The following is a 25,234-nucleotide window of genomic DNA, read 5'->3' as shown; positions in this document are numbered from 1 at the left end:
TATTTTTGCAGCTAACCAGTAGTTTGAATCTTGCAGTATAGCCTTTGTATTTCTGTTCATGAAGTCTTCTGGGGACAGTGGTCATTGTCAAATCCACACCTGACTCCTGAAGAGTGTTTCTGATCTGTCGGACAGGGGTTTGGGTATTTTTCTTTATTATAGAGAATTCTTCTGTCATCAGCTGTGGAGGTCTTCCTTGGCCTGCCAGTCCCTTTGCAATTAGTAAGCTCACCAGTGCTCTCTTTCTTCTTAATTATGTTCCAAACAGTTAATTTTGGTAAGCCTAAGGTTTGGCTGATTACTCTATGAAACTGAGAAACAGTTTTATTCTTGTTTCTCAGTCTCATAATGGCTTCTTTGACTTTCAATGGCACAACTTTGGTCCTCATGTTGATAAAAAGCAATAAAAGTTTCCAAAGGTGATGGAAAGACTGAAGGAAAGACTAAGTGCTGAGAGCTCTCTTAAACCTGCATTAAGGAGGCAATTAAACACACCTAAGCAATTACAAACACCTGTGAAGCCATGTCCCCCAAATATTATGGTGCCCTGAAATGGGGGGACCATGTATAAACTCAGCTGTAATTTCTATATGGTGAAACCAAAATAGCCTTTAATAAAATCTGACAATGTGCACTTCAACCGCGTGTGATTTTTTCTATTACAAATCTCAAATTGTGGAGTAGAGGCAAATATATAAATGATGAGTCTTTGTCACAGACATTATGGAGGGCACTATAAACTATAAGTAAATTATACATAAGTTATACAAGACAGTGAAAAAGAAAAAGGCAGTAGTATAAAACACAATTATAAAACTATCCATGTTGGTGGAAGAGGTGGTCCATTGTGTTGGTGGGAATGGTGTGTTTGACCTGGATCAGGCAACACACAAAGACCATCTTGTAAAGCAGTGGTTAGTTTCTTATTAAGTTGTTTTATTCAAGGCTTTGAGTTTTACGACTGGGCAATACTCTGAGATAACCAAAGTGTTTCGATGATTCACAGCACCCACAGTGTTTAAGAGGTTTTTAGATAGCCATACGGAAGTGCAAAGAATAGAGGGATATGGATCATGTACAGGCAGATGAAATCAGTTTAACGGCATCATGTTTGGCACAAACATTGTGGGCCAAAGGGCCCGTTCCAGTGCTGTACTGTTCTATGTTCACAGCCTTTTTATATTCTTGCAACACGATGATTACATGTGGATTTTACATCTTTGAAATAATTGATCGGTAGTCTTCCTTCAACTCTGTGTTCCCTTAGAAACTCCTCTAACTCCTGGTTACTTAGAAAATCATTCACCCATCTGCAAGACAACTTGGTGTCACAAATGATTGTCTGATCTGACGATTTATTGCCCTCAGCCTGGTGTGCAACCTCCTATATATCTTCATTCCAACTACCTACACTTTATAATCTAAACACTTCCTAAATCTATTTTTTGCTCTTCCTAAAATAATCGTTTCCTTACCTTCACTAGGCCAGCCTCTTTTTGCATCATGTTTCCCCGGAATATAAGCTCTTGGGTTACGATATATATTACAAAGTTTCCCAAATTTCTTATAATTTCTAGGATTTCCTACAACAATAGTGCTTTCTTCATGAGGTGTGATTAGGGTTGTGCAAATTGTTTCAAGAACCTGACGACTGTAGGAAACCGTGCCGTATGATTCTAAGTTTAGTGACTGTTTGAGTGCCTTTGCAGAAAAATGAAGATGCAAGAAAACAGTAAGTATCATTTTAATCTAGTTTTTACAACAGCATCTTAGCGCTGTGACAACAGAAGTTACAGTGAAATGATGACATTTCTTTGTGTAATTTTCTCACATACATTTTGGACATAAATTATACCTTTTCACATGATTTAACCCAAAAAAGCCTTTGTCGGGTAAATTTAAATGAAATCAACAGTATCTAATTCTGTCAAATCTTAATGTCAAGTCACAATAATTTCTGTAAAAAAGAGATGTAGAGTGTCCCTCCACAGAAATAATAGAAACAAAAACTTTCCATGACCACCACATTCATGAATTTTTATTCCTGATCCCAATTTTCTAAAACTTTCCTTGCTATTATGCTGACAGTTTTTAAACTCACTTTGATTCTTGAAACCGTCATCGCTTCTTCATATTTAAATCAAAAGTCTTGCACGCTAGTTTTTCACAGGCAGGTTATGTCCTCACAAAAACTATCACTGGTTTTGTATTCTTCTTAAATAAAATGCCCAGCACATCATTCAGTGGAATGTTATGAAAATGTCCAGCAAAAGTAAAAGATGCAATTTCATTCCTTTATCGATCTGATTGCTGCCAAACACGGATATGTCCTTTGGCATCTTAGCGTGTATAGAAACAGAAGAATTATTCCAAACATTACACTTTCAATAGAAGCTCATTAACCAATTTGACTTTGTAAGCTACATGCATGTTCAAATACATGACATTACAATACATTTTGGTTAGTGATGCGACCAGTACTATGACTGAAGGCGGAATTCAGTATATTATGGGCATCTTTTGAAGCTATCGGATGCAGTTTGAGAGGAGAAAGCATGTAGGATATTATATTTAAATGAATGCATTACCATATGGAATGGAATTTTATATCTTCACACTCTTAATCTTTCTTGTCCAAATCCAGAGCTTTCTCCATTCTCCTTGCTCGTTTTCAGTTTGACTTGGAGATAATGAATCAGTTGTGTAGTGATTTCTCCCAAGAGCTTTACCCTTACTGGGAGTTTCCATCACTGGTGCAGAAAGAATTCTTTTACAGCTCTCTTTCACGTCAAAGGATGATGCAGCATCTGCAGAGTCGTTGTCCACTGCCACCCACTGAAGGTGGTGGCGTAACAGGGGCGAAATAAGCATGAACTTTAATGTCAGGTAGATGGGCCTGAAAAGAGAACAACATGTTCAGGATTGCAGAAGTTTAAATTCACAGCCATGCACAGCAGTCCCAACGTTTGATTCTGTTACAATGTCAAAGAATACAAGTTCATCTGTAGAAACTCACAGCATTAGCCTCCAGAAGTCAAAGGAATTTACCCCACATACTTAAGAAAAAAATCCACCAGGGTTGGTTGATGCTGTGCCAGGATGCTGGCATTCCTGCAGCAATGAAATGGCAATCTCATTGGCAAACAAGTGGCTGTAGTTTGAACCATCAAGGTAATAAAGTGAGGTTGGCTGTGAGGGTTAAGGGCCTGTCCCACTTACGTGTCCTTGACACGCAAATTATGCGACCTCGTGGTCGCGTTGAGGCGCACGGGCATCGTATGGCTGGGCGGGGCCGGTCGCACTGAGAAGCGCGGAGGGGGGTATGTAGTTGTGCGCGACATCGCGCGGGGCTCCGAAATTCTTGTAGTGAACAAAATCTTTGTGCGCCAACGGCCTGTCGTGTAACTGACGGCCAAAGTGGGACAGGTCCAAGACCCTGGCGCGACGCAATGTCTCACCTTCAACAGAAGCAGGCAAACGATCGCTGAACTCGGCCTGGGGCTCACGGCCATTGCGGTCCGGATCCGCCCCCACTTCTACACCCAGAGCGGGGCCAAGAAAATTGAAGATAGACACAAAATGCTGGAGTAACTCAGTGGGACCGGCAGCATCTCTGGACAGAAGCAATGGGTGACGTTTTGGGTCAAGACCCTTCTTTCAGACTGAAGAAGAGTCTCGACCCGAAACATCACCCATTCCTTCTCTCCAGAGATGCTGCCGGTCCCGCTGAGTTACTCCTGCATTTTGCGTCCATCTTCAAATGGCGTCACGCACTCCAGACGGCTGTGCGGTCGAATGAAGTCGCACCCGACCTTCGCGGGACCGTCGCGCCTCAACGCGACCACGAGGTCGCGTAATTAGCGTGCCAAGGACACGCAAGTAGGACAGGCCCTTAAATGAGAGCTGCACTGGGCCAAGTAGAATCGGCACTCAGCACTGAGAAGTCAGGCTACGGACCGCAGTCTGGCGTGCATGATGATCCTGGGCCTATACTTGGAATTAGCAGTAGCTTCTCCCTGTATTGACAGACCACACACAACTTAATGGCTCTCTCCACTTGGTGTACCCTGGCATCTTAGATAAAACTCAGGGCAGGCTCGGCAAAGAAAAGAGGAAATGCCAACTTTCATTACACCAAATCAAGAGATGATGTGAGAGACCATAGGATATGGGCAGTCTGCCAGAGCATGGATAAGGTGCTGTCCCCTTGAATGGCCTGCACACGCCACGCTGGCCACCATACAACCCAGAGTCCACTCAACCCAACAACAGCTATCACAGGGGTCAAATGCATCTTACCTCAGTGGCTCACTGCACAAGCCAAATATCAATGAGATCACTTTATGTTCAATTACCGGAGGAGTATCAATTGAAGGCTGTGCCTTCAAACAGGTTCCCAGCATATCAAAGTACATCGCAGTGAGCACAGATGTCGTGTGGGATTGTAAGGTCATAAGGGACAAGAGCAGAATTAGGCCATTCGGCCCATCAAGTCTACTCTGCCATTCAATCATGGCTGATCTACCTCTCCCTCCTAACCCCATTACCCTGCCTTCTCCCCATAACCCCTGACACGCGTACCAATCAAGAATCTATCTATCTCTGCCTTAAAAATATTTATTGATGGTCTCCGCAGCTTTCTGTGGCAAAGAATTCCACAGATTCACCACCCAATGACTAAGGAAATTCCTCCTCATCTCCTTCCTAAAGGAACGTCCTTTAATTCTGAGGCCATGACCTCTAGTCGTAGACTCTCCCACCAGTGGAAACATCGTCTCCACGTCCACTCTATCCAAGCCTTTCACTATTCGGTAAGTTTCAATGAGGTCCCCCCCTCATCTTTCTAAACTCCAGCAAGTACTGGCCCAGTGCCGTCAAACTCTCTGGGATCATTCTAGTTAACAGCTTGTGCACCCTCTTCAGACCCAGCACATCCTTCCACAAATATGGTGCCCACAAATGCTCACAATATTCCAAATGCAGCTGACCAGCACCTTATTGAGCCTCAGCATTACACCCCTGTTTTTGTATATTAGCCCTCTTGAAATAAATACTAGCATTGCGTTTGCCTTCTTTACTACCGATTCAACTTGCCTTCCTTACTACCGATTAACTTTTTGGGAATCCTGCACCAGCACTCCCAAGTCCCTTTGCACCTCCGATTTCTTGATTCTCTCCCCATTTAGAAAATAGTCTATGCCTTTATTCTTACTACCAAAACTCCACACTTTGCTGCGCTGTATTCCATCTGCCATTTCTCTGTCCATTCTCCTAACCTGTCCAAATCTTTCTGCAGAATCCTTGCTTTCTCTACACTACCTGCCCCTCCACCTATTTTCGTTTCATCCGCAAACTTGGCCACAAAGCATTCAATACAATGTGAAGAGCAGCGGCTCCAGCACCGATCGCTGCAGAGCTCCACGAGTCACTGGCAGCCAACCAGAAAAAGCCCCCTTCATTGCCACCCAGCCAACCTGTTATCCATGCTAGTATCTGCCCTTTGATACTGTGGGCTCGCAACTTCCTTAGCAGCCTTAAGGTGTGGCACCTTATCAAAGGTTTTCTGAAAATCTAGGTAAACAACATCTACTGACTCTACTTTGTCCTGCTATTTATTTCTTCAAGGAATTCCAACAGATTCATCAGGCAAGATCTCCCATTCACAAAACCATGCTGACTTCGGCCTATTTTATCATGAACATCTAAGTACTCCGTAACCTCATCCATTATATAATGGACTCTAAAATCTTATCAACCACTAAAGCTAGACTAACCTGCCTATAGTTACCACTCTTCTGCTTTGCTCCCTTCTTGTACAGCGGGGTAATATTGGCAATTTGCCAATCGTCTGGAACCACTCCTGAATCTAGTGATTCTTGAAATATCACTATTAGTGCCTCCACAATCTCTAAGGCCACCTCTTTCAGAACCCTATGGTGCAGTCCGTCTGGTTCAGTTGACTTATCCACCTTCAGCCCTTTCAGCTTCCCAAGCACCTTCTGCTCAGTAATAGCTTAGTTACGTTATGGCAGTCATGTTTTTTGCTGCTTAAAAACACCTCCAGCCATAATAAAGCTGAGAAAGTTGCTCTTTACCCTTATTCTTTTGATTCCTGCCCGAGTAACTTGCTGGCAGTCGTACAGTTCTATTCTCTCCAGGTTGTGACAACTCTTCAGATGTTCAAGTGTCACGTCGGTGATGAGAGGACAATTGTCCAGTTCCACAATCTGCAGTCTTTCGTGGCCACAGGGACTGTTACTAAGGTGACGAATCCCATCATCTGTAATCAGTTCACAATGAGACAAACTCTGCAAAACAAAAACGTCTGAAAATATGTGTTTCAGAATTGCAAAATAGCAGCCTTTATTTATTATCAATGCTACGGAAACCCATGAGGAAGTGTTACTAAATCCATAACTGGGAGCCAGTCAATGAACATTTGTAGCAGAACCCAGTGTTTTACTGCCTTGTCCACAGTAACGAATACTCTGGTGATAGGTGATGGCAACCAGAATGAAAAACAATGAAAACAAATTAGTTCCGCTGATTATAATCAAAGATTAGAGGCAGAGACTATACACGTACTTGCAAAACATCTGAAGTACACAAACTCATGGTGCTCTTAATTTACCATTATCATTGATCACCCTTTCTTTTCTTTCACCCTGCACTATGGCCTAAAGTGAGCTGTAGTTAGTAATTGGCAAGGTGGCAAATATACCCACCTCCCAAAAGCAACCTCTGTCAAAACATGGAATTTAAGCACTGAGGCATGGCTGAAAAATATACTTTTCACAATATCTTTTACTTGTCTATTGCCTTTAAGATTTAAAAAACATGATCCAGAAGCACAAAAACAACTTGGGAGCAATGGTCCATTTGTGAAAAAGTGTCGATGCGATTTGGGGAATGACATTTCATCTGGGAAATCAATACTCCACGTCAAGGTCACCTTTATGTATGTATGTATGTATGTATGTATGTATGTATGTATGTATGTATGTTTGTATCCAGCTCTACAGGGTCATCAGATTGAAAAGTAACAAATTGTAAGAAAGAGAATGAGACCAAATAAAAATCCTAACACCACCACAGTGGCTCAGCGGTAGAGTTGCTGCCTTTTAGTGCCACAGACTCGGGTTCGATCTTGCATTTTGTAAATAATGTAACCATAATGTAATAAAAAGGAACTGCTATGCTTGTTTATACCAAAGATAGACACACAATGCTGGAGTAAGTCAACTGAGTTCGATCCTGACTACGGGTGCTTGTCTGTACCGAGTTTTAACGTTATACCCATGACCTACGTGGGTTTTCTTAAAGAAAACCATTGCCACAGCCGGCTGTGGAAGCCGTCATTGGGTATTTTTAAAGAGGAGATTGACAGATTATTGTCCCTCCAACACTCCAAAGATGTACAGGTTTGTAGGTTAATTGGCTTGATATGAATATAAATTGTCCCTCATGTGTGTAGGATATTGTTAATGTGCGGGGATTGAAGATCAGCGCAGACTTGGTGGGCCGAAGGACCTGTTTCCGCGCTGTATCTCTAAACTAAACTAAATTAGAAAAAGAGGGTAAATTAGGAAGGAACAGGTCACTTAAGCGATCAAAGGCATAATCTATGCATGGAGTAGGGGATATGAGTGAAATCCGATATGATGAATCCACCACTGAGTCACCCGGGGGGAGGATGTGGGAGCTGGAGAGCTCTACCAATATTCTGCGGAATATCTATAACAGGACTTACTGGAGCATGTTAGGGTGGATAAATCCCCAGAGCCTGAATGTGATTTCAGAGCCAAGTATGCCAATGGAAGCAAGAGAGCAGATTGCTGAGGCACCGATGGAGATTTTCGGATTTTCCTTAGCCACAGGCAAGATACAAGAAAACTGGAGGATAGCTATTGTTATCCAATTGTTCAAAAAGGGCAATAGGAATATCTGTAAACTGCAGTCCGGTGAGTCTTACAGCAGTGGTAGGGGAGACGTTGAAGATTCCAAGGGACAGGATTTATGTTCAACGTAAAGGCAACGTTAAGTGTAGTCCGCATGGTTTTATGCAGGGGAGACCAAGTTTCTCAAAACCGACTGAGATTTTCGAAGCAGTAACAAAGACAATTGATGATGGCAGAGTGGTAGATGTGATTTACATGCATTTTAGTAAGGTATCTGATTAGGCCCCCCATGGCTGGGTGGGTCCATGAAGATAAAGCCTGAGGGAACTGAGGCATGTTGACAAACAGGATCCAAAATTGGCTCGGCTTTGGGAGGTAGAGGGTGCTGATGACAGATCATTTTTAGCCTGGATAGACACAAAAAGCTGGAGTAACTCAGCGGGTCAGACAGCATCTCTGGAGAAAAGGAAGAAGGGTTTGAATAAGGGTCTCGACCCAAAACGTCACCTATTCCTTTTCTCCAGCGATGCTGTCTGACCCACTGAGTTACTCCAGCTATATGTGTCTATCTTCAGTATAAACCAGCATCTGCAGTTCCTTCCTCCACATTTTTGGACTGGATGTCTAAACAAGTGATGTATCACAGATATCGGTGCTGGGATCTTTCCTGTTTGTAATGAACATAAATGACTTTGATGAGAATGGTGGTGGTCTGATTAGTAATTTTGCTGAGGGCAAGAAAATTGGTGGGGTTATAGATAGCAAAGAAGGTTGTCCAAGGATGCAGCGGGGCATAGATCAGTTGGAAAATTGGGCAGATCTGTGGCTGATGGAATATATGTGGGTTAAATTCTGTAACGATATGCAGAGTAAAAGGCAGGGAGTTTCAGAGCATAGATATACAGAGAGACCTTGTGGCGTACGTCCATGGCTCCCTGAAAATGCCAACACAAGCGGACAGGGTAGTGATAAAGGTATTTAGTATGCTTGCCTTCATAGGCACAACATTGGACTACTTAATAAGAGTCGGAACATCATATTGCAGCTGTACAAACATTAGTTTGACTGCACTTAAAAGTACAGGTAATTCTACTATAATGTTTGTTCCCATAACATGAAATGGATATAATGCAAGTGATAAATTAGTGAACACTATCTACATTACATGGGACAATTTGGTTATTATTTCAATTACACTTGGGAAATAGAGAACCAATTAAAAGTTACTTTGGAAACTGACATGCCGAGAAAAAGCTGTCTTGCATTTAAACAGCATTGGGGGAAAAACCCCCCATTCCCATGTAACCTCCCCACAGTAATTGCAAGCCATTGTTTCTTAAGAATACAGTGGCTACATTGACTGTGGGGGGGGACATTGAAATTGAAAAGCAATCACTTCTATTGACACTTGTGCAATGATACTCTATTGAAGTATCTAGAGTGTTTTACTGCTCTATGTCCCGAAAAGGGACACTGAAATTCTCACTTGCAGCAGCAGCAGTATGACACATTTGGAAATACAGTACTCAATTGATAATATAATAAACAACAAAAACTTCAATAAATAAAAAACCCAATCTAGTACAAAATCAAACAAAGCCCAAAGTCTCTGGTACAACGCAGGTAGTTCGTAGTTTAGAGTTTAGTTAGAGTTCGCAGTGTTCAATAGCCTGATGGTAGTTGGGAAGGAGCCGTTTCTGAACCTGGACATTACAGTTTTCAGATTCTTATTCCTTCTTCCTGATGGCAGGAGTGAAATGGGAGTGTTGCCTGGGTGGTGTGGATCTGTGACGATGCTGGCTATCTTTTTGAGAGCAGCTCTTATAGATCGCTTTGAAGGTGGGGAGGTCAGTGGACCGGGGCAGTGTCCACCACTTTTTGTAACATCCTTTGTTCTTGAGCATTCGAGTTACAGAACCAGGCCTTGATGCAACCAGTCAATATGCTCTCTACTGTACACATGTAGAAGTTCAAGAATGTATTCGTCGGCATACTGAATTTCCTCAATCTTCTAAGGAAGTAGAGGTATTTATGGCCTTTCTTTATGATTGCATCAACGTGCTGGGTCCAGGGCGGATCTTCAGAGATATGCACGCCCAGGAACTTGAAATTGCTGACTCTCTCCACCACCAACCATTAATGAAGACAAGTTTGTGGATCCTTAGTCTTCCACATCGAAAGTGACCAATCAGTTCCTTGGTGTTACTGACATTGAGAGCAAGTTTGTTGTTCTGGCACCATTCAAGCATAAACCTTTATGTTATAAAAACCTTTTTTTTTTTTTTAATTCTGCAGGAAAAATAATTTTGTTATAGTGAGTCTAAGACCCTCTAGCCACTGACCCTATCATACAGTCTTTATAATGCGATTTTCTATAACACAGAGTTTCTTAGGAATGCATCTATTGTGATATATCAGAACTACTAGTGCTATAATTCTGGTCACCATACTACAGCAAGGATGAAGCAGCAATAGGGTGTTCAAGTTCAAGTTCAAGTTAGTTTATTGTCATGTGTCCCTGTGTAGGACAATGAAATTCTTGCTTTGCTTAAGCACACAGAAAATAGTAGGCATTTACTACAAAACAGATAAATGTGTCCATATACCATGATATAAATATATACACACATGAATAAATAAACTGATAGTGCAAATAACAGAAAGTGGTTGGTAATAATCAGAGTTTTGTCCGAGCCAGGTTTAATAGCCTGATGGCTGAGGGGAAGTAACTATTCCTGAACCTGGTTGTTGCAGTCTTCAGGCTCCTGTACCTTCTACCTGAAGGTAGCAGGGAGATGAGTGTGTGGCCAGGATGGTGTGGGTCTTTGATGATACTGCCAGCCTTTTTGAGGCAGCGACTGCGATAAATCCCCTCGATGGAAGGAAGGTCAGAGCCGATGATGGACTGGGCAGTGTTTACAACTTTTTGTAGTCTTTTCCTTTCCAGGGCGCTCAAATTGCCGAACCAAGCCACGATGCAACCGGTCAGCATGCTCTCGACTGTGCACCTGTAGAAGTTAGAGAGAGTCTTCCTTGACAATCCGACTCTCCGTAATCTTCTCAGGAAGTAGAGGCGCTGATGTGCTTTTTTGATGATTGCATTAGTGTTCTCGGACCAGGAAAGATCTTCAGAGATGTGCACGCCCAGGAATTTGAAGCTCTTGACCCTTTCAACCATCGACCCGTTGATATAAATGGGGCTGTGGGTCCCCCTCCTACTCCTTCCAAAGTCCACAATCAGTTCCTTGGTTTTGCTGGTGTTGAGGGCCAGGTTATTGCGCTGGCACCATATGGACAGTTGCTCGATCTCTCTTCTGTACTCTGACTCATCCCCATCAGTGATACGCCCCACAATAGTGGTGTCGTCAGCGAACTTGATGATGGAGTTCGCACTGTGGTTCGCTACGCAGTCATGGGTATAGAGTGAGTACAGCAGGGGGCTGAGCACGCAGCCTTGAGGTGCTCCCGTGCTGATTGTTATTGAGGCTGACACATTTCCACCAATACGAACAGACTGTGGTCTGTGGACGAGGAAGTCAAGGATCCAGTTGCAGAGGGATGCGCAGAGACCCAGTTCTGCGAGTTTGGTAACCAGTTTGGAGGGGATGATTGTGTTAAATGCCGAGCTGTAATCAATGAATAACAGCCTGACATATGAGTTTTTGTTGTCCAAGTGGTCCAGTGCGGAGTGGAGGGCCAGCGAGATCGCATCCACCGTTGATCTGTTGTGGCGGTACGCGAACTGCAGTGGGTCCAGGTTTTTGTCGATGTAGGAGTTGATTTGCTCCATGATCAACCTCTCAAAGCACTTCATCACCACCGGCGTTAGTGCTACTGGTCGATAGTCATTGAGGCACGTCACCTTACTCTTCTTGGGCACCGGTATAATTGATGCCCTTTTAAAGCAGGTGGGGACCTCAGACCTCAGAAGTGAGAGGTTGAAAATGTCCGTAAAAACTCCCGCCAGTTGGTCCGCACAGGTTTTTAGAACACGGCCGGGTATACCATCAGGTCCAGGTGCTTTTCGGGGGTTCACCCCTCTGAAGGATTTCCTGACATCGGCCTCTGTAACTGAGACTGAAATGCCATCACAGCGAATGGGGGATCGGGAAGGCACATCGGTATTCTCCCTGTCAAAGCGTGCGTAAAACGCATTGAGCTCGTCAGGGAGTGATGTTACACCGGCATTCGAGCTGCCTCCTGGTTTTGCCTTGTAGGAGGTGATTGCATTCAGACCCTGCCACAGCTGCCGAACATCTGTCTCGTCCTCCAGTTTGGAGCAGAAGTCCCTTTTGGCCTTTTTGATGGCCTTACCAAGGTCGTATCTGGTCTTCATGTAGGCCACTGTATCGTTGGAAGTGAATGCCCTGTGCCTGGACTTCAGGAGAGTGCGGATCTCAAAGTTCATCCAAGGTTTCTGATTGGGAAACACTCGGAAGGTTTTTGTAGGGATGCAGTCCTCCACACATTTCTTTATGAAGTCTGTAACGACTGTGGCGTATTCGTTCAAGTCCGTTGCCGAGTCCTTGAACATTGCCCAGTCTACAGACTCCAAACAGTCCTGGAGTTGTTCTTCTGCCCCCCCCGACCAGCTCTGTGCTGTCCTCACTTCTGGGGGTGCGCTCTTTAATTGCTGCCTGTAGGCAGGAAGAAGCAGCACCGCGGTATGGTCGGACTTACCGAAGTGAGGGCGAGGGATAGAACGATAGGCATTCTTGATGGTGGTGCAGCAGTGGTCGAGGGTGTTAGGTCCTCTGGTGCAGCAGGAGACATGTTGGTGGAAGTTGGGGAGTGATTTCTTGAGGTTCGCCTTATTGAAGTCCCCAGCAATGGTGGTAAATGCCTCGGGGTAAGACGTCTGGTGTTTGTTGACCACGGCCTGCAGCTCCTCCAGTGCCAGACGGACGTCTGCCTGGGGTGGGATGTAGACCGCGGTCAGGATAACGGAGGTGAATTCTCTCGGGAGGTAGAAGGGACGGCACTTCACCGCCAGATGTTCGAGGTGTGGAGAGCAGGAGTTGGACAGGACTGCCACGTCGGAACACCACGCAGAGTTGACCATGAGGCAGACGCCCCCTCCTCTCCCTTTCCCAGATGCCAGGGTACGGTCCATGCGGTGGATGGAGAACCCTTCAGGCTGGACCGCTGAGTCTGGGGAGCTGGGGGTGAGCCATGTCTCTGTGAAACAGAACACAGAGCATTCCCTCAGCTCCCTTTGATAAAGCAGTCTTGCCCTTAAGTCCTCCACTTTGTTTTCAAGGGACTGTACATTAGCCAGTAGGATAGTAGGGAGAGGGGGCCGAAGTCCCCTGCGCTTCATTCTGACCTGGAGTCCTGCCCGACGGCCACGTTTCCGGACACAATGGAGGCTTCCCCTTTGTTTCCAGGTACTGTACTTGCTGTACCTGCTGTTTCTGCGGACCTGCGCTGGAACGGGGATTCCCTCACAGACGGCAGCTCCAGCTCCGTAACGAACGGGGGTTCCCTCAAAGTCGGCAGCTGCAGCTCCAGCTTCATTGTTCCTGGAAGATCCAGCCCGTCGGCTCTGGGGGTCATCCCGGGGTTTCAAGGTACCGTACCTGGGATCCTCAGTCGGGTCGGGAGTTCCACAGCCAGTGTGGGAAAGTTTAAAGTCCAAGGTTCCCGCAGCTGCGGGAGTTCGCGAAATTGCGAGAGCCTTGAGGTGCTCCAGCAAGTTGTCCGAAACGGCACCGATATCTGCCGTTTTTCTGATCCAGGTAAGTTGTTGGAAATTGTAGTTGAGCCTTTTATTTTCCGGAGCTCCGCAAAAGTCGCCGCAGGCAGGCGCCATCTTGGGTCACCAGAATGTTATCTGGCACGGAGGGCTGTACTTAGTAGTGGACATCTGATAAGTCTTTTATTATCCTCATTGGAACGTTTTGAGGGGCTCAGATAGTCAAATTATTTTACCAAGTAAAATAAGTAAGTCTTAATCAGAAGGGTATAGGTTTAATTTTAAGGAGATCTAAGGGATAACATTTTCACACAGAAGTTGATGAATATGTGGAATGAGATGACAAAGAAAGTTGTGGGTGCAAATACACTACAACGTTTAAAAGACATTTGAATAAGAAAAGTATGGATGGATACAGACCTAATGGAGGCAAATGATATTAGCATCACAGTCAGTGAATAAAAAGGGCCTGTTTCTGTGTTACATGATTTTATGATTCTCATTTACTGCATTCAGTACTCCTGATGTGGCCTCCTTTACATTGGTGAAACCAAGGGTAGACTGGGAGACTATTTTGCCGAATACTAGTGCTCAGTCCGCCTGGGCCTGCTAGATCTCCAGTTAGATAACTATTTTAACAGCCTTTCCCATTCCCACACCAACCTTTCTATCCTGGGCTTCCTTCATTGCCAGAGTGAGGTCACCTGCAGACTGGATTACAGCACCCACATATTCTGCTTGGGGAGCTAATAACCATCCAATGGTATGGATGTTGAATTCAATGATTTTAAAGGAACTACTTATTCACCACCTACTTCCACCTCACCCCCTCCCCCCGCCCAACAAGCCCTCCTCCTCCCCGTCGCAAGCCCCACCTGTACCACCTGATAACCTTTCTCCCCCCCCCCCATCAACAAGCCCCCTCTACCCTAGTGCCCCACCTAGATACACCTATTTCTCCCCCCCCCCCCCCCATCAACAAGCCCCCTCTCCTCTGTGCCCCACCTAGATACACCTATTTCTCCCCTCTTCCTTCCACCTACGTTCTTTCTTCCAGCTTCACGTTTTCAAACTATTCAACCCATCCTTCTCACACCTTGTGTCTTTGCATCTCTGTCCTTTGTCCATCATCTGCCTATCAAAGACCCCATACCTATATCATCCACTTGCCTAGCCTCTCTTCCAGCACTCTTTCTCCCCCCCCCCCCAAAATGCATTTGAGGAAGGGTCCTGACCCAAAATGTCACGTATCCATGTTCTCCAGAGATGCTACTTGACCGACAGGGCACGGTGGTGTAGCACTACAGCTACTGCCTTACAGCGTCAAAGACCTGGGTTTGATCCTGACAATGGGTGCTTGTCTGTACGGTATTAGTACGTTCTCCCCATGAGTTTTCTCTGAGATCTTCGGTTTCCTCCCACATTCCAGACGTATAGGTTTGTAGGATAATTGGTTTGGTATAATTGTATGAATGTAAAATTGTCCCTAGTGTGTGTAGGGTAGTGTTACTGTGTAGTGATCGCTGGTCGGTGCGGACTCTGTGCTGTATCTCTAAATTAAACCCGCTGAGTTACTCCAAAACTGCGTCAGTTTGCAAACCTGCATCTGCAGTTCCTTACGACCACTTGCAAGGCTTTTCCCTTTTCTTGCCTCTTTTCTAGCTTTCTCCCCCCCTAATACAATCTGAAGAAGCACCCCAACCTGAACCATCTGTATGTTTCAAGGTAGTTATGGAGAAGGATTAGGATTGTCCACTAAATTGGAGGAGAAACAATTTCAACAACGCAAGACGGCACCTGGCAAAAGTAAATTGGCAGCAGCTGCTTGTGGGTAAAACAACATCTAAGAACTGGAACTGTGGGAGCTCAGGACAATCTGTTACCATGAGGTTGAAAGGTAAGGATGGGAAAATTAGTCAGCCCAGGATGACGAGCAATGTTGAGAAGTTGAAGGAGAAAAAAGGAAGCTTATTATGGGCATTGGCAACTAGAATCCCTTTAAGGAACATAGATAATACAGGACAGTACTTAAAAAGAAGATTTGGACAGCATAAAAGGGCCATGAAGTATCATTTGAAAGTACAAGTAAGACCAAGTTATTCTCTAAATATGTTGAGAAGAGTCACAGGGTGAAGAGTAGGGATAAGAGTTGCAATCTGTGTGTGGACCAGATATGTGAGGCAATGTCCTAAATTAATACATCTCATCCATAATGACGAAGGACATGCTTGAGGAAGCATTCAGGGCATGGAATGGTGGTAATCTGGTGCATGTTAGCATTAGAAAGGAACGTTTTGTACGAATAAAGGTGGATATTTGCCATGGGACCAAGGAGGTGCATCTCAGATAGCTGTCGGAGGCAAGAGAGGAGATTGCTGGATCATCTTTAGCTGTTGATGAAGTACTGGATTACTGTAGAGAACAAATGTTGTTCCTTTATTCAATAATCAAGTTTGTGGTTCTCACATGATAGGAGGAGAAATATTTCAAAGGGATAGAATTTATCTTTACATGCAAAGCCTGGGATTGATTAGTGTTTTTCATAGGAAATTCTGTCTCACTCATTTGATATATTATTTAAGTAGGTTTCTTCACATATTGACATATGAAGTGGTATGTCTGGCCTACATGGGCTTTAGTGAGGCCTTTGACAAGATCCTGGACAGTTGGGTACTCCACAATGTTATAGCACATGACATTCAGAGCAGGCTTCCAAATTAGATCTAAAACTGGCTTGGTAATAGTGGCCTAGTGTGGTGGTCAAGGGGATGCTTTTTCAATTTGAAATCTGTGACTAGTGGTGTTTGCCATATACAGTGCATTCAGAAAGTATTCAGGCCCCTTCATTTCTTCCACATTTTGCTATGTTACAGCCTTATTCTAAAATGGATTAAAACCATTTTTTTATCATCAATCTACACATAATACCCCATAATAATAAAGCGAACACTGGTGTTTAGAAATTTTTGCAAAGTAATTAAAAAGAAATAACTGAAATATCACATTTATATAAGTATTCAGACCCTTTACTCAGTAATTTGTTGAGGCATCTTTGGCAGCGATTACAGCCTCAAGTCTTCTTGGGTATGACGCTACAAACTTGGCACACCTGTATTTGGTCATTTCTCCCATTCTTCTCTGCAGATCCTCTCAAGCTCTGTCAGGTTGGACGGGGAGTGTCGATGCACAGCTATTTTCAGGTCCCTCCAGAGATGTTCGATCGGGTTCAAGTCCGGGCTCTGGCTGGGCCACTCAAGGACATTCACAGACTTGTCACAAAGCCACTCCTGCATTGTCTTGGTTGTGTGCTTAGGGTCGTTGTCCAGTTGAAAGGTGAACCTCCGCCCCAGTCTGAGGTCCAGAATGCTCTGGAGCAGGTTTTCATCAAGGATCTCTCTGTACTTTGCTCCGTTCATCTTTCCCTCGGTCCTGACTAGTCTCCCAGTTCTTGCCACTGAAAAACATCCCCACAGCATGATGCTGCCACCACCATGCTTCACCGTAGGTATGGTATTGGCTAGGTGATGAGCGGTGCCTGGTTTCCTCCAGACGTGACTCTTGGAATTTAGGCCAAAGAGTTCAATCTTGGTTTCATCAGACCAGAGAATCTTGTTTAGAGAGCTAGATAGGGCTCTTAAAGATAGCGGAGTCAGGGGATATGGGGCGAAGGCAGGAATGGGGTACTGATTGTGGATGATCAGCCATGATCACACTGAATGGCGGTGCTGGCTCGAAGGGCCGAATGACCTACTCCTGCACCTATTGTCAATTGTCTATTGTCTATGCCTTTTGGCAAACTCCAAGTGGGCTGTCATTTGCCTTTACTGAGGAGTGGCTTCCGTCTGGCCACTCTACCATAAAGGCCTGATTGGTGGAGTGCTGCAGATATAGTTGTCCTTCTGGAAGGTTCCCCCATCTCCACTGAGGAACTCTGGTGCTCTGTCAGAGTGACCATCGGGTTCTTGGTCACCTCCCTGACCAAGGCCCTTCTCCCCCGATTGCTCAGTTTGGCTCGGCGGCCAGCTCTATGAACAGTCCAGGTGGTTCCAAAGTTCTTCCATTTAAGAATGACGGAGGCCACTGTGTTCATCGGGACCTTTAATGCTGCAGAAATTGTTTATACCCTTCCCCAGACACAATCCTGTCTCGGAGGTCTACGGACAATTCCTTCGCCTTCATGGCTTGGTTTTTGCTCTGACATGCACTGTCAACTGTGGGACCTTATATAGACAGGTGTGTGCCTTTCCAAATCATGCCCAATCAATTTAATTTACCACTGGTGGACTCCAATCAAGTTGTAGAAACATCTCAAGGATAATCAATGGAAACAGGATGAACCTAAGCTCAATTTTGAATGTCATAGCAAAGGGTCTGAATACTTATGTAAATGTGATATTTCAGTTATTTATTTTTAATTACTTTACAAACATTTTTAAATACCTGTTATTGCTTCTTCATTCTGGGGTATTGTGTGTAGATTGATGATAAAAAAATGAATTTAATCAATTTCAAAATAAGGCTGTAACGTAACAAAATGTGGAAAAAGTGAAGGGGTCTGAATATTTTCTGAATGCACTGCACATTAACTATTTGCAAGTGAATGCAAGTGGATGTCTAAGGCAACGGCATGATATATTTTAGCTGCAAGGTTGGATGGGGCAATGGCAAATGGAGTTTAATCCAGGCAAATGTGGATTGATTTCCAAACTCTTCTTATAGCTGTAACTCTCTAACCCAAGTCCATGGGTCTCTGCTTGAAACAATCAGAGAAACAAAGAAATGCAGATGCTAGTTTACAAAAAGAAGGCACAAAGGTCCGGAGTAACACAGCAAGGTCATGCAGTATCGCTGGAAAACATAGGAGTTGTTTTGGGTGAGGTCCCTTCTTCAGACTGATTGTGATGGAGGGGGGAAAAAAGCTGGAAGAGAGGAGGGCAGGACAAAATCTGGCAAATGACAGGTGAGTGAGGTTTTTGATAGGCAAAGGTTGGACAAAGGCCACCGATGTCAAGACAAAATGTGTGAGGCTAGGATAAAAAACCAGAGGGAGGAATGTTGGTGAGGGGAGGCGAGAAATTGGTGTGAGCCCAGGTGGGGCACAAGGAAGAGAGGGGTTGGAAGGAGGAGGGATGGGTATAGGTTAGTTATCTAAAATTGGAGTATTCAATGTTCATGCTGTTGGGTTGTAAGCGACCCTAAGCGGAATATAAAACAAGCATGTGGGATGCTGGCACATGACCGTTCAAGGTGGAGGGAAACAAGGACAGGTTGCAAACCTTGAGTTTACGCACTGGGAGCGCACAAAAGCTCTATGTAAATGGCAGTAAGAATATGCCATCTCACAAACTCCACAGGCATGTGCCCCATCAGACACCTGTGGAAAAGTCTGTCTGTTCAGTCAGCTCAGAACCCACAAACATGGAAGCAAGTCATGCTCAACCCTGAGGGCTGTCAAGGATGAAGAAACATTCTCTGGCGTTTCCCAGTTATGCTACCTTCCAGTCTGCCATTTGAAGGTTATGCATTTTCTCTGTGAATTCGTTTGGTTTTCCAGCTGCAGTAAAAAGCTACATTCACCACAGTTGACGATTATTTGGGCTAAATATTGATTGTTACATTTGGTACAACATTTAATCAAATAAAAGCAATTATACATGTATAAATAATATACATTGTAAACCGCTGAGTTTCCCCAGCAATTGTGTGTACCCTTATAAATAATATAATACTGATTCCCAAAGTTCATTCCAGAAGGTAACTAAATGTAAGGTAAACCCCAGGAGGTTACAGCTTACAGGTAGAATGTAAGTTGTTCTATCATGATTCACCTGCAATACAAGTTATTTGAGCTCACTCACCAGTGCCTCAATCCGCGGACAGTGAATCGATAATTGAATCAACGTGTTGTCTGTGATCTGTGGAGAAACACATTTGTTATTGAAACTATTTGTCTTCCACCAACCAATTTACAAATATAATGGGCTGGGTTCAGACTGCCTACTTGGAATCACTACCCACCGTTACCTAGGCTAGATGCAAAGGGATGAACCTGCTGAATCACCCATCAGAGTCCAGCTTAATCGAAATGGCAACAGAGCATCGGATGGCGCAAGTCATGGGTCTGACACAGCTCTCATCATCATTAAAACCCAACAAGACTGGGGCAAAACACTACCAAAAGCAGATGGCGGCATTTATTTTAATAGATTTTAAACAATTCTGAGAATCAAATTGGAATAATTCAAAACAATTTAAAATGTTACCAAAAAGTAAAACTAAAAATTAAATGAATATTTAAGAAATCAAAAACAATTTAGCAAAGTAAATTAACGCCTCCTTAATCTTCACCATAGACATCATATCCTGCAAATGGTGAGGTAATTCTCCAGCACAGTGCTCCACAGTTAGCAAACAGACAGATCAGGCTCTATTAATCTCTCAATATGTCTCATATTTCACAGTATAGAACATAGAAGTACAGCACTGGAACAGACCCTTTGGCCTACAATGTCTGCCGAACATGATGCCAGGTTTAGTTTAGAGATACAGCATGGAAACAGACCCTTTGGCCCACTCAGTCCATGCTGACCATCGATCACCCGTTCACACTAGTTCTATGTTATCTCACTTTCACTCCACTCCCTACACACTAAGGGGAATTTACAGAGGCCAATTAATCTATAAATCCGCGCATTTTGGGAATGTGGGAGGAAACAGGATCACCTGGTGGAATCCCACGCAGTCACAGACAGCAGCCGGGTCTCTGGCGCTGTGAGGCAGCAGTTCTACCAGCAGCACCACTGTACTGCCCTAATCTAAATTCCTCTGCCTACACATAATCCGTATCCCTCCATACGCTGCATTAGGATTCTCCTTAATGTTATCTGCAGAGCTATCTCCTGTCCACTTCTTGCCATCCCGATTTCGTTCTTAAGTATGCTCCTCAATCCCCTAAACTCCTCCAGTGATATAGTTGATCAAAGATGCCTATACGTGGCCGATGTCTCTTTTTTCCTGACCAGAGCCTCAATTTCTCTCATCAGCTGGGATTCCTTACTTCCAGCTGCCTTGCTCTTCACTCTAATAGGTCGTCCCTTTGCCCATGAACATCCTACTTCAATCAGCCGTAGGAAGATCCTGTCTAATACCATCAAAATTGGCCTAGCTCCAAATCAGAATCTTAACTTGTGGGCTTACCCTGCCCTTATCCATATATATTTTAAAGCTAATAGAACTGTGGTCGCTGTTCCCAAAATGCTTGCCCACTGACACTTCAGTTACTTGCCTTTCCCAATTTCCTAAACTTTGCCCTCTCCCATGTGGGGCCCACTACATATTGCCTGAGGAAATGTTCCTGAACACATTTGACAAATTCTACCCCTTCTAAGCCTTTGGCACTATGACAGCATCAGTGTATATCGGGAAATTTTAAATCCTGTAGCGGCACCAAACGTGGTCAGGAAAAAGCCAGACGGCGTCAGGTTCAAACAGCAGTTTTATTCAGGTGTTACATGTAAGTTTGGTCCGCTAACGTAATTGTCATTGCTGCTGTACCTGAGCGAGGGTGTTCTCTCGGGCTCAGCTACCTGTTGACTCCCCAGATCTCAAGGTGAGATAAGCTTAAGTAACAGGACACTCCCCCTAGCCCATGACATCACGTGCCAGCCCTTGTAGCTACTGACGAGGGTTCGACCAGAAGTGGTCTGTGTATCAGCTGATGCCACAGGACCCCCCCAAGAACCGGAGGAAGGAATAGAATGGTCGAGGGCGGCTCCTGCATGTGGGTCGGGGACACCCCGGGCGTGGGTCGGGACGGAGGGTCCTGCGGGCGCAGTCGACGCTCTGGCTGTGGGCGATCCCGGGGTATGCCGAGGGGTGTGAGGAGACCGATGCAGAAGCCGCCGGACGGAAGAGACACAATCGTATCTCCTCGACCAGCTAAGGGATCGTGTCCTGAGAAATACGGCCCCCAGCAACGGCTGGGAGACGTCGGCAACAATGAAGAAAAAACTAAATAAAATAAATAAACTGATTGCTAAACCTGGCGTGGTGATACAGTGTAAACAAAGTGAAAAGAAACAAAACAAACTAAAGTGAGCAATCACGTGCAAAGTGGTAGGTAAGTTCAAATTGTCCAGTGTCCATGGTGCAGGATGGGAGGCTGTGCTGGAAAACCAGAGGTTGCAGTGACAGCCTCCGACCTGAATGAGGCGCTGTTGCCGGTGTTCAGGCTGCAGTGATGGCAGCCGACCTGAGGGTGGCGCTGCTGCCGGTGATCAGGCTGCAGGGACGGCGGTCGACGGCGGACGACGGCTGGAAGGTGGCGCTGTGGACGGCGGTCAGGGAAGGTCGAGCTTCTCTTCCGGCCGGCCGCGGCGGCCATTTTTGTAGTCGGGCGGCCGCTTGATTCAGTAGGCCATGGTGGCCATTTTGCCAGCTGGCTGAAGCGGCCTTAACCAGCGATTCAAGATCCCACTGCTGGGCCGGACAGGCAGCCAGCGCCCAGGGATCTTCGGGGTCCGTGCCGGTGAGGAGCAGAAGGGCATCTTCGGGTAGTCGCCCCAGGTAAGCCCGCCCTATCGGATGGCTAGGCCTTGGTCAGCGGCCGGCGGGGAAATGGGCGGGCCCACTCTCTCCCCACTCCCGGGGCCGTCGGGTGTGCATCGGTGATGCTGGGGGCAGGAGGCTGCTACACTCGCAGCTCCTGCAGCAGCTAGTGGAGCAGCGGCGGCTGGTGGAAGAACGACGGTTGGTGGGGAAGGGACTGCAGCCGCGGCCTCTCAGCTCCGGTGAGCAGCAGCTGGTGGGGAAGCGGCCGCAGCCTCTCAGCTCCGGTGGTCGGCTCCGGGCAGGTCATTCGGGAGTGCTTGGTGGCCGACACACAAGGACTGTCACTGGACCGCACTCCTTGACCCGGGCGGCCTGCGACATACCTTAGGATAGGGCCGGGTTGGCGGCAGCGTCGTTCTGCAGGGCTGGGTAATCGGCTGCAGACATCAGGTCTCCCGAGGCTGCGAGCGTCGGGAGAAATCCAAATTTCCAATTTGGATAGTCGGGGTCACCAATGTAGTGGCACCAAACGTGGTCGGGAAAAGGCCAGACGTCGGGCAGGTTCAAACAGTAGTTTTATTCAGGTGTTACATGTAAGTTTGGTCCGCTAACGTAATTGTCATTGCTGCTGTGGCTGAGCGAGGGTGTTCTCTCGAGTTCAGCTACCTGTTTACTCCCTAGATCTAAAGGTGAGATAAGCTTAAATAGCAGGACCCTCCCCCTAGCCCATGACGTCACCTGCCAGCCCTCATAGCTACTGACGAGGGTTCGACCGTAAGTGGTCTGTGTATCAGCTGACGCCACAATCCCCTACTATGACAACACTATTAGTCTTGCAGCTGCCTGCAATCTCCGGGCATATTTGTTTTTCTAGTTCTAGTTGACTTTTGGAGGCCAAGAGTACACTCCCAACACGATAATCATCCCCCTGTTATTTCTCATCTCCACCCATATAGCCTCACTGGATGAACCGTCAGTAACGTCATCACGGACTACTGCCATGACATTCTCCTTAATCAATAAAGCAAATTCCCCCTCCCCCAATCTCCTCTTTTACGCAACCTCTGTCTCACCTGTAGAAACCTGTACTCTGGAATATAAAGCTGGTAAGTATTTGTTATGGCTATAACCTCCCTGTCATACATGCATATCCATGCCTTGAGTTCATCCGCCTTACCCGTCAGGCCTCTCGCACTGACATCAATACAACATAAACCGACAGTCCTGACACGCTCTCTGCCATGCTCCTGCCTATCCAGTCTGCTGAACTTGTTTTCATCACGTACTGTACCAACCTCCAGCCTATCACCTGCCTCTCTCATACAAGGGATCCCATCTCCCTGCCAATCCAGTATAAACCGTTCTGAGCAGCAATGACGAACCTACCCACCAGGTTATTGGTTCCTCTTCAGTTCAAGTGCAACCTGTCCCTCTTGTACAAGTCATCACTGCCCCAGAAGTGGTCCCAATGTTCCAAAAATCTGAATCCCTGCCCCCTGCAGCAACTCCTCAGCCACAAATTTACCTGTCCTATTGTCCTGCTCAAACCCTCACTACCAGGTGTCCCCGATAGCAATCCGGAAATTACTATCCTCAAGGTCCAGCTTTTTAATCTTTTGTGTAACTCCCTATATTCGCTCTGCAGGGCCTCATCCCTTTTCCTACCGATGTAATTTGTTCCAACGTCCACAGCGACTTCCAGCTGCTCGTTGTCTCCCTTGAAAATGTTCTGCAGTGGCTCAGAGATATCTTGAATCCTGACTTCAGGGAGGCAACACACCATACTGGAGTCTCCTTTAGTGCCACAGAATCTCCTGTCTGTCCCCCTAACTCACGGGTCTCCTATCACTATGGCTCTGCCTGTCTACAGCCTTCCTTGCAGTGTCTCAATCAGAGCCGGCCACAGATCTGACCGCTCTGCCCTGACTGGTCATCTCACCCCCCCCCACCACAGTATCCAAAGGGGAAATACTCCCTTTCCTCGTGTCACCCATCTACTTTCTGTCGTACCTTCGGCCTAACCACCTCACTGTAACTTTCTATCTATGACCTCCTCAGTCTCCTGGATGAACCACAGGTCACCCAGCTGCTGCTCCAGTTCCCTAACTGTATGTAAGAAGTACAGCTGGATGCATCTCTTAAAGTTTGTGGGTGGCCTAGACGAGGCACAGGACAGAAAGGTCTGTCTTAATACGGGATTAAATTTGAACCCAATAATCTGGGCTGGTTTGAAACACAACAGGCAAAAGCAATCTTATACTGCTACCCAGTTTCTCCTTCCAAAAAATTACATGAATTTCTTCTGATGTTCTTAAAACCCATGAAAAGCAATGTTGCAATATTCACAGAAAAAATAAATTCCTACCAGAATGCACTCCTCCAGATCCATTTTTTCAAGTTCATGACAATTCTAGAAGATAAATCAAGAAAATCACTAATGAATTTCAGTATAATGTCCTACTTAAATTTTAGGCTCTCTGCCAAACATATCAGCATAATTTAAAATCGTGTTTAGTATAAATGTGGTAAACCCTCGTTATAATGGGCCGGGGGGGGGGGGGGGGGGGGGGGAAGTGGTGTCCGTTATTGCTGATTACCCGTTTACACAGAAGAGACACAAAGTGCTAGAGTAATGCAGTAGGTCAGGCAGCATTACTGGAGATGACGTTGGAACCTTTCTTCTGACTGATTTAGTCTGCTGAGTGATTCCAGAAATTTGTGTCATTTCACCTTAATACTAGGCGCTGATGCCGCTGGTTTGCACCAGTGAGCCCTTCGTCTCTCTCTGCACGGTCTGGTGACACGACTTGTTGCGGCACACGTTGTAGCCGCTAGCCATCGGTGCCTTCTTCAGAACACTGCTGCCGACAAGAAACACTTGGTCACAATGGGGCTCTCTCCCCTCTCACCTGCTGCTGCTGCTTCCAAGCTGGAGTACGTTGGCGACTCCGGGAAATGAGGAGAGGAGGAGGCGATGGTGGAAGGGGGGTGGAGGAAAGGTTGAATGGACAGAGGGCAGGAAAAGGAGGAGGCAGCGATGGTTGAGCGGGGAGCAGTCAAGGCGACGAGCCAACAGTAAAAAGCAGCAACA

The 25,234-nt window shown here is 45.6% G+C and overlaps 1 protein-coding gene across 1 annotated transcript in view; it reads right to left on the bottom strand.

The window, feature by feature from the left end:
• Window positions 1-1,728: 1,728 nt before the first annotated feature.
• fbxl2 (F-box and leucine rich repeat protein 2) overlaps window positions 1,729-25,234 on the bottom strand; it is a 111,055-nt gene continuing 87,549 nt past the window's right edge. Inside the window, exons 12-15 of the mRNA XM_033019988.1 lie at window positions 24,509-24,553; window positions 19,452-19,508; window positions 6,096-6,308; window positions 1,729-2,896 (exon numbers count right to left, since the gene is read on the bottom strand). Of these exons, the coding sequence (XP_032875879.1) occupies window positions 2,789-2,896; window positions 6,096-6,308; window positions 19,452-19,508; window positions 24,509-24,553 (423 nt within the window). The 3' untranslated portion in view covers window positions 1,729-2,788. The remainder of the gene's footprint in view (window positions 2,897-6,095; window positions 6,309-19,451; window positions 19,509-24,508; window positions 24,554-25,234) is intronic.

Source organism: Amblyraja radiata, chromosome 4 (genome assembly GCF_010909765.2).
Source record: "Amblyraja radiata isolate CabotCenter1 chromosome 4, sAmbRad1.1.pri, whole genome shotgun sequence".
Classification (NCBI taxonomy): domain Eukaryota; kingdom Metazoa; phylum Chordata; class Chondrichthyes; order Rajiformes; family Rajidae; genus Amblyraja; species Amblyraja radiata.
The sequence above is the reverse complement of the archived record's forward strand: the minus strand, read 5'-3'. Positions and strand labels throughout refer to the sequence as shown.